This window comes from Guillardia theta, assembly GCF_000315625.1.
Source record: "Guillardia theta CCMP2712 unplaced genomic scaffold GUITHscaffold_10, whole genome shotgun sequence".
In the NCBI taxonomy this organism is placed as follows: Eukaryota; class Cryptophyceae; order Pyrenomonadales; family Geminigeraceae; genus Guillardia; species Guillardia theta.
In genome coordinates this window covers 803,514-812,130 of record NW_005434664.1, presented here as the reverse complement: position 1 = coordinate 812,130, position 8,617 = coordinate 803,514, and the positions used below count along the sequence as shown (strand labels likewise).

The window sequence follows — 8,617 nt, the reverse complement described above, 5'->3', positions numbered from 1 at the left end:
GTTGGGGTTTCAGCTCAAAAGTGCACAGGCGAGCTAGTGTGTGATGCTCCTCTCGACTCCTTTGCTTCTAGGATCTGTTATCTTCTCTTATCGTATCCTTTCTTGTCCTGTCCTGTCCTGTCCTGTCCTGTCCCTTCTTGTCCTGTCCCATCCCATCCTGTCCTGTCCTGTCCTGGCATTTGTCTTCCCTCCTTCCCTCATCCTCTCTCCTCTCTTCTCATTGCTCTTCAGCTTTGCGCCGCCATCAGCCACTACGAGTCTCTCGTGGACATGCTCGAGCAGGGATACGGTGATCGAGCCCAGCACAACCCCAGCAGAGGTCCAGCTAGTGACAACTGGATGTCAGAGACCGCCCTTATCCTCGAAGACGATGCCGTGTTTGACCTCCAACTTCCATCGCGACTGCCGTCCTACATGAAGTTCGACCTGCTCCTTGCCTTTTCCTCTTCCTGATTCTCCTGCTCCTGCTCCTGCTCCTGCTCCTCCATCCCTTGGTCCTCCTCCTCCCAGGAAGCTTGACCCGGACTGGGGCGTCCTCTTCACCGACGCCGCGACCTCCTGCCATTGGTGGTCCTCCCCTCCCCCCGCTGCGACTGACATGAACGCCTGCTGGGCACCAGGTGGATCAGGTGCGAGGATCTGCCGCATCCTCGTCCTATCCCTACGGTGTTCAAGAGGTCTGCTTGCTGCTTGCTGCTTGCTGCTGCTGAGCAGGCCGCCAGGTACATCCCGGGGGGTGCGTTTGGAGGAGCGATCCTATGGCACCAAGTACCACCTGCTCCCTTGCTAGACTCCGTCGTGACTGACATCTAACGTGCTCCTCCCTCTTCCTCCCCTCCTCTTCCTCCCTCGTCTCTTACCCCCCCCCCTTACGCGTCTTGTTCCCACTGCGCTTCTTCACCTCCCTCCCACCTCTCCTCCCCCTTCCTCCCTTCCTTCTCGCATCCTAACCCCCCCCTTTCCCTGTCCAACGCAGAGGGCGGCAAGGGCGCTCACTTCGACTTTCCTGCCCTTCTGCGCGCCGTGGGACATGGAGATCGAGTTTCACTTCCAGGCGATTCTCCTGCCTCCCTCTCAGTCCATAGCTGTTGACGGCTTCCGGCAGGTCCACAACATCTCCGTCTTCTTCGCCTCGCCGTCGCTCATCGTACAAGTGACGCGCCGCAAGCACGACGGGGAATACCATGTTGATCCTGCTGCCAGGGCTCCTTCCTCAACCCTGGCGAGCTCGGCTTCACTCCCTCCTCCCTCCTCGGGGAGAGATCAGGTTAGCGGTGACGGCCAGCGGCTGGCTGATCTCTGATGTTGCCCCAGGCGAGACTGTAGCTCCAGTAGCTGACGGAGTCTGCGACACTTTCAGCTTCTTCGACTGTCATGCAGAGAAGGTGCTTCCTCCCCCTCCCCCTCTGAGCTCAAAGACTGCCGTTAACCCAGGAATGGGACGAGTGCGTCGCCCTCAGGGAGAGGTGCAGAGGAGAGAACTGATCTTTGACCTCTCCCTTCTATCCATCTTTCACTTCTCACGATATTTAAATCACACACTCTCTCCGAATCGACTGCACGTACGGACAGGAGCTCAACAGAGAGGGATCAAATGCCTTAGTGGCGATGTTGTGCTCTCCGACGTCTGCCGCCGCGGTCAGGGGAGGAAGGATGGAGGGCATTGCGATCCTTACCGTGCAGACGTCCTTGTTCTCGACCTCGAGGAGGCTTTTTTCCTGATTGCGCTGCTCGGTGAATCTAACACGATGTCAATGCCATCGTCGTATCATGCAAAGACTCATCAACCTCTTAAGATCTTCTAGGGCCATCTTGGCGACGGCTCTTGAAGTAGCTCGTTTTATCATCTGCACGTAAGCATTCAGCTACTGAGTTCACCTGCAGTCAATACAAGACCACCTTAGGAAGGAAGAAACCGGGCTCGACCCTCAGCTTGTATACAACCTTGGTTCTCTCCGGACCGAGCGAGATGAAGTCATACCTTCCATCAAGCTCTTTGATCCCTCCCTCCGTGATGTGCCAACTGAGGGGCGTTGCTCATGTTACACCGCAAGCACCATCTCCCAACAGAGCACTACCTCATGCACCGAGGCTTGTCATATGTGTACTTCATCTTGTTCCGCGAGGTGAAGCCAAAAATCCCCATTACCTTCGCAAACGCATCAGGGGGAATGGAATGAAGGGGCACGGGGGGCTCACAAACTCTACAAGCACGGCCAGGCCGTCGCTTGCTCGTCTTTCGAGGACCTTGACCGCCTTTGTGCACCCTGCCCACTTGGGATAGTCTTCATAGGTTGTTGCTGCTGTGAAACAGTCTTGCGCCGAGGCCTCTATGGTGATCGATTGCTCAACTTTGTTCTCATTGTCGTCATCGTCTAAATCCATCTAACCAAGGCACCATAAGGATCCGATACAGGTCGACAGAAGCAATGTACCTCAAGGTTCTCGGAGAACTTCTTGTCCTCTTGCACGCTGATATCCCAGCGAGAGTTCATCCCCACATCCTTCGGAAGGGACCTCCTATCCTGAGAGGTTGATCGCTGCATCAAGTGCATGGTGGAGAGATCAGGGAACAGTGCTGTTCCCGGTAATGGCTGCGACAAGACATCGGGGAACAAGATGCTTGCCCAACCACCTCTAAGTCTGATCGAGCTTGCGTGGGTTGAGCAGCATTCAAAGCATGCTGAAACCAAGACAGCGCTTAGCGCTGCCCTAGAACATCTGAGATCGATCCTCATCTTGAGCTATGACAACGTGCGCGAGGACCAAGAAAATGCCCACGGGCTATTCAAATGAGGCCTCGCTTGAACAATGCTTACAACTCGTTAACTGGCATCCGACTTGCCTCCGACCGCTTAACGATCCTTCTCTGCTTCGAAGCAACGAGTAAGTTTCAACCTGCAACAACCGAGTTTCATCACTGGTCATCTTGGAAGAACGTCTCTCGACTAGTCACTGCAGTCGCTCTCATCCAAATTCATCACAATCACTCTCATCGGACCCCTAAGTCTCAGCCCCTGCTGAAATTTCCAGAATTTCTTTCTTTCTCTTCTGGTGGATCAGATTCTCAGGCTCTCTACCTGCACCGAATAGAAGAGCATTTGCATGCACTTCACTCGTACAGAACTAGTAATTCTTCAAGGACTCATTACATAGAGCCCCACTGCCTTTGCTAGGCTAATGCTGTACCCCGATGTCTACTTGAAATTCCTGCAGTCTCCTTCCACCGCAGTCTCAAGCTCACCTTTACCATCCACTCATTTTCTTTGAGCAGTAGGTACATACCTTCGAGCTTTTCTTTTCCTCTTTTCCTCTGCTCCCCTCTCTGCTCCACCCGCTCCTGCTGCTCCGCGGACATCTGCTCCTTGTCCTATGCTTGGATTTCTCACACCCCTTCCTACCCTTCCCTCACCTCCATCTTCACAGATCCTTCCAGTCCATTTCCACCTGTAGCTCCTCCTCAAGTTTCTGCTAAGCCTTGATCTAAACTCGACCATGCGCATGCTGTTATGCCCGCCATATCCTTTCTCCCTCCACTACATTCGCCGCCAAAACATGATTTACGTCCTCCGATGCTGTCTCCTACCCGTACCTTTGTAAACCACCCCACCACCGGGCTCATCGCCTCAAGGTCATTCCTACCCCCCTTGGTCCCTCATTACACCCACCCTCGTGTTTCCACCCCTACCTCCTCCTTGATACCTACCGTCAATCTGGACATCTCTTTCTGTACTGTTGTACCTCATGAGTCCCCGTACTTTTACTACCCCCACCCATTTGAAACATTCTCAATGCCAACTTGTTCCCCTTGTCCCTCATTTCCTCGCTATCCCCCACCCCCCACCCCCCATGAGGTAGGCACAAACGATCTGAGTACCCGTAGAAATAAGCATCAATAATGTGGTAAGGGTATACACCCTTGCTCAGGGTCTGTACCCCTACCTACATACATCCACGGCCCCACCTTCACAATTATTGACCCCACCCTTCCAAGCTCCCTGAACCAACCCCTACCCCATCAAGATCATCCAAGGAGTTTAAAATGAACCGGTACTCTGCCTTTAAAAAATTTCCCCCACCCCACCCCACCCCACCCACTCTCGTGCCCTACACACCAAAAATTCTTTTCTCCTTTACCCACAGTACCCCTCTCATGACAGGAAAAATCACCCCACCCTGTGCTACCTCAGCTTCAAGAATTGCCCCAGCGGCCGTGACCCGGAGCTCCGAGTCACGTTGAGTAAAAACGTCCCGGGCCCGGGCCCGGCCCGCCGGGATACGATCGAATAGCGCCGCTCCTTGCACGATTTTGACCAAAAATGGTTTCGAGAAGTTTGATACGCCCCATCGATTGATGGGGTGGGTGGGTTCAGAATGTCTTGATTGTGGGTACTTTCATTGGTATTTACGGGGGTGCTTGCAAACTCAAGCGCGGAAGGGGGTGGGTCTTGGTCTCTATTCTTGGTCCAATTGAATGTTTTAGAACCAAGTTATACAATTTGTACCGTATAAATATTTTACTACCAGCTTGTACACCGGCTGCTGTGATAGCAGTACGAGAGGCTCATTTTAAGTTCGAGTACCAGAATTCAAATCTGTAAACCATCAGAAGTTGTTTAGTTTGAAAATATGAAAATAAGTTTGGGAAAGTTCTCTTCATGTTTCAAAACTGAGAGACAGTTTCGGTCAAATTTTGTATAAAACTCTCCTGTTTGTTTAGAATAAGGAGAATGGATTATTACAAGTACAGTACTTTTTATATCTTATTATAATAACAACTAAAAACTCCAGCACAAATACATTCCAGTAGCAAATGGCGTAAATACGTGGTACTGTAATTGATATTCTTTTCGCCATATTTTGGACACAAAATAGTTGGCGTGACATAAAATGCTTTTGTTGGACCTAGGACTTTATTTCCTTGTGTTGAATCGGAAAAAGTGATATATTTCACTGCCTAGTTTTTCCAATGACGCCAACTAGAAATTTACCGCTCCGTATTTTGTGCTCGTGCGGTCCCCTGCCCTGTCATCGCCGAAAACCTCAAGGTAGCGCCATGCGTTCCTGGTGGCGATGCTTGCATGCTCTGCACGCACGCCCCAGCTCTCCTGCCCAGCTCTCCCCTCATACAAGCATATCGTTTCTTCTCCTGCATCTTGCTTCTCATCCCCTTCTCTCATTCCGTTCTGTTTACCATTGTTGTATTCAATGTTGCAATGCTGGTGTTCCATGCGCGATCTCCTGCGCTTCTCTTGAATGTTTCTGTTGTCTCCTCGAATCAAAATTGAAGTAGAATGTTGTTGATCGTCAATGTTGCTTGCCTGTAACGAAGACTGCGAGCACTTTGTTGGGCGGGATAAGAGTGATATCGTAACTGTTCTTGTTGTCGTAACTGTCCTTGTTGATACTGCAATTCAATTCTCGCAAGCGTCGTTCGTTCCATGACTCGAGTTCTGATCGTTTGCTGCAGACTTCCCCAGGTCTTGCCAAAAACCAAAAAAAACCACACCGCATCCGATCCCCACGGTTGCGTTGTTGAATTCACCGAACCGACCAAAAAAAAGCCCCAAACATCTCCACGACCATGGCAACCACCACCGCTGCTGCCAATGCTACTGCTGCTGCCCCCGTCACGCAGCCCCCCCTTGCTTCGGCATCCCTGTATGTCGGTGACTTGGACCCTAACGTCACGGAGCCCCAGCTCTTCGAGGTTTTCTCCGTCGTTGGACCTGTTGCCTCAATCCGTGTTTGCCGTGATGCTATGACCCGTCGCTCCCTCGGATATGCTTACGTCAACTTCCACAATGTCGTTGATGCCGAGCGTGCCCTCGACACCTTGAACTACACCCAGATCAAGGGCAAGGCTTGCCGTATCATGTGGAAGCATCGTGACCCGTCCATCCGTAAGTCTGGAGCTGGAAACATCTTTATCAAGAACTTGGACAAGACCGTCGACACCCGTACTCTTCACGACACTTTCTCCCAGTTCGGCAACATCTTGTCCTGCAAGGTTTCCATGGATGAGCATGCCAACTCTCGCGGCTTTGGTTTCGTTCAGTTCGAGACTGCTGAGGAGGCCAATGAGGCTATTTCCAAGGTGAACGGCATGCTTTTGGAGGACAAGCGCCTCTTCGTGGGACCCTTTATCCCCCGTGGTGAGCGTGAGTCTACCAACGGAGAGCGCCGCTTCACCAACGTCTACGTCAAGAACTTCCCTGACAACGTGAGCGATGATGACTTCCGCAAGTCCTTCGAGAGGTATGGAGAGATCACCTCCTGCAAGATCATGAGGAAGGAAGACGGCACCTCCAAGTGCTTCGGATTCGTCAACTTCAAGGAGGCTGATGATGCCAAGAAGTGCTGTGAGGAGATGAATGGCCAGAAGCCATTCGGTGGTGAGAGGGATATCTACGCTGGACGTGCTGAAAAGGAAAGCGAGCGCAAGGAGAAGCTCAAGAAGAAGTACGATCAGATCCGTATGGAGCGCTTGAAGAACAACCAGCTCGTCAACCTCTACATCAAGAATCTTGATGACACCATCGATGATGAGAAGCTTCGCCAGACCTTCGAGCAGTTCGGAACCATCACCTCCGCCAAGGTGATGCGTGACAAGGATCGCCCCGAGGTTTCCAAGGGCTTCGGTTTCGTCTGCTTCGCTCAGCCTGAGGAGGCTACTCGTGCTGTGACCGCGATGAACGGACAGATGGTTGGCACCAAGCCCATCTACGTTGCCCTTCACCAGCCCATCGAGATCCGTCGCCAGATGCAGGCTGCTCAGGGCCAGCGCCAGAACCTCCTTCCAAGGTTCCAGATGCAGGGAATGCCTATGCCACAGATGATGCCGTTCACTCGCACTGCTCCTCCGGGCGCTCAGGGAGTGTTCATGTTCCCAGGACAGATGCCGGGACAGTATCGTCAGCCCTTCAACAACCGCCAGGGCCAGTACCCTGTCCAGGGACAGCAGCGTCGTCAGGGTGGCGCCAACTACAACGCCCAGCAGCAGCAGGCTCGTGGACAGCAGCAGCAGGCTCGTGGACAGCAGCAGCAGACCAACGCCCGCCAGCCAAAGGGCGCCGTTCCTGCTCAGCAGCCACAGCGTGTTCCTGCGGCCCCTCAGGCCGTTCCTGCTCAGCAGGCTGCTCCGGCTCCACAGGTTCCTCCTTCTGCCATGAGCAAGGAGCAGCTTATGGCCCTCTTGGTCAATGCTCCTCCAGCACAGGCCAAGCAGATCCTCGGAGAGCGTCTCTATGCTCTCATCCAGGCGGAGCAGGGACCCCTTGCTGGCAAGATCACTGGAATGCTCTTGGAGGGGCTTGACAACTCCGAGCTCATCGCTCTCATCGACGATGCTGAGGCTCTTCGCAGCAAGATCCAGGAGGCCTTGGCAGCCCTCGAGGCGCACGCTCAGCAGCAGCAGCAGGCGGCTCAGCACTAAATGGAGTGAAACAAAAAATTTGCTGGGGAGCAAATTGTTTTCGCGATCTAAATACCTTCTAAAATGGACTATCCTGTGTAGACCGACAAAAAAAATTTAATAAAACTCGGTTCGGTGACAAATGTCTGTTCTAATCCAGTTCTGAACCTTCCACAGAGTCGTCCTTGCGACTCCCGTCTTCCTCTTCCTTTTGGTCGTCGGCCTCATCAGGCTGTGCCTGGTCGACTTCGACTTCCTGCTGTTTCGAGTTGTCGTGACCTGCTGCTCAGTCATTCTCATCCCTGCTTCTGCCTCACAGTTACGCGTACCAGTCGTGTCAGCGGCGGTCTCGTCAGCCTCCTCCATCTTCTCATCACCCCAGTCCTGTTCGAGCATCAGCCAAGAAAGACTGCTTGCAGGACTGACCAGAGGTTTCTCCCCAGCAGCTTCCGCCTTCACCTCACTCCCTTCCTCCTCCTTGGGGGCAGGCTCCTCTTGGGCAGGTGCTTCCTTCACGCTACCCTCCTCCTCCGCAATCCCTTGCTGTCCTTGGGCACCCGAGCTGGTTGTTGTCCCGTTCGGCTCAAGTTGCATCTGGCCTTCTGCCGGAAGGTCGTCTTGATCATCTAAGGAGAAATCATGTCAAACTCCTCGCCCGACAGCTCCGAGTCTCCTCACTCTGATCGTTGGACGCTTCGCGTTTGCCGCGCTCAGCAGACCTGCCGGGCCCCTTCAGCTCGAGCGGGAGCACGCTCAACTCACCTGGTGGAAGCCTCTCGGAAGGGAGGGTCGTTGGCTTCTGCTACACCCACAATACTCAGCGACCTCCTCCTCCTCGCTCAAGGCTCTACCGATGGCTTCCACGGTGATCCCTGCCTCAGCTGCCTTGCCTCTCGTGAGCCTGCGCTGAACTCCCTGCATCTCTAACACGTTGGCGTCCTGAGCACGACGGTCATACGAGCAAGGCTGCTATGCACGAGAACAATTCACCACTCCATTGTCCATCGGCACGTCTGACTCATTCTGAGCCACTGTCTCTCTTGACCGGACACCAGTCTGACGTCTCATGTCAAGAACAAGGGTTGAGAGGCGAAGGCAGCGCGAGGAGGAGGAGGAGGAGGAGGAGGAGGAGGAGGAGGAGGAGGAGGAGGAGGAGGAGGAGGAGGAGGAGGAGGAGGAGGAGGAGGAGGAGGAGGAGGTAGG

General features: G+C 53.5%; 5 protein-coding genes across 5 annotated transcripts in view; 3 read left to right on the top strand and 2 right to left on the bottom strand.

Annotated features, from left to right (window-relative positions):
- Positions 1-1,030: 1,030 nt before the first annotated feature.
- On the top strand, positions 1,031-1,485 carry GUITHDRAFT_102530 (hypothetical protein; the record flags this gene model as incomplete). The annotated part of the gene is made up of 4 exons (XM_005838840.1): positions 1,031-1,153; positions 1,204-1,267; positions 1,315-1,385; positions 1,435-1,485. 4 exons carry the CDS (start codon positions 1,031-1,033, stop codon positions 1,483-1,485), a joined length of 309 nt encoding a protein of 102 aa, XP_005838897.1.
- A 91-nt stretch (positions 1,486-1,576) lies between these two features.
- GUITHDRAFT_102529 (hypothetical protein) lies at positions 1,577-2,495 on the bottom strand (the record flags this gene model as incomplete). The annotated part of the gene is made up of 7 exons (XM_005838839.1): positions 1,577-1,627; positions 1,677-1,740; positions 1,789-1,847; positions 1,900-2,023; positions 2,079-2,149; positions 2,200-2,385; positions 2,436-2,495. The coding sequence occupies 7 exons, from the start codon at positions 2,493-2,495 to the stop codon at positions 1,577-1,579; spliced, it is 615 nt and encodes a 204-aa protein (XP_005838896.1).
- Positions 2,496-2,553: 58 nt separating this feature from the next.
- On the top strand, positions 2,554-2,796 carry GUITHDRAFT_102528 (hypothetical protein; the record flags this gene model as incomplete). Its single annotated transcript, XM_005838838.1, has 1 exon — positions 2,554-2,796. The coding sequence occupies one exon, from the start codon at positions 2,554-2,556 to the stop codon at positions 2,794-2,796; it is 243 nt and encodes an 80-aa protein (XP_005838895.1).
- Positions 2,797-5,038: 2,242 nt separating this feature from the next.
- Positions 5,039-7,557, top strand: GUITHDRAFT_84932 (hypothetical protein). The gene is made up of 2 exons (XM_005838837.1): positions 5,039-5,048; positions 5,471-7,557. The coding sequence occupies exon 2, from the start codon at positions 5,585-5,587 to the stop codon at positions 7,433-7,435; it is 1,851 nt and encodes a 616-aa protein (XP_005838894.1). The 5' UTR covers positions 5,039-5,048; positions 5,471-5,584; the 3' UTR covers positions 7,436-7,557.
- An 8-nt stretch (positions 7,558-7,565) lies between these two features.
- GUITHDRAFT_102526 (hypothetical protein) overlaps positions 7,566-8,617 on the bottom strand; it is a gene marked incomplete at both ends in the record, with an annotated part of 1,255 nt that continues 203 nt past the window's right edge. The window contains 7 exons of the mRNA XM_005838836.1: positions 7,566-7,693; positions 7,744-7,798; positions 7,841-8,040; positions 8,093-8,133; positions 8,177-8,213; positions 8,266-8,353; positions 8,405-8,470. Coding sequence (XP_005838893.1) covers positions 7,566-7,693; positions 7,744-7,798; positions 7,841-8,040; positions 8,093-8,133; positions 8,177-8,213; positions 8,266-8,353; positions 8,405-8,470 — 615 coding nt within the window. The remainder of the gene's footprint in view (positions 7,694-7,743; positions 7,799-7,840; positions 8,041-8,092; positions 8,134-8,176; positions 8,214-8,265; positions 8,354-8,404; positions 8,471-8,617) is intronic.

What these genes read in the sequence shown, in the direction of transcription:
- GUITHDRAFT_84932 (XM_005838837.1), top strand. Translation starts at nt 5,585, where the DNA reads ATGGCAACCACCACCGCTGCTGCCAATGCTACTGCTGCTGCCCCCGTC.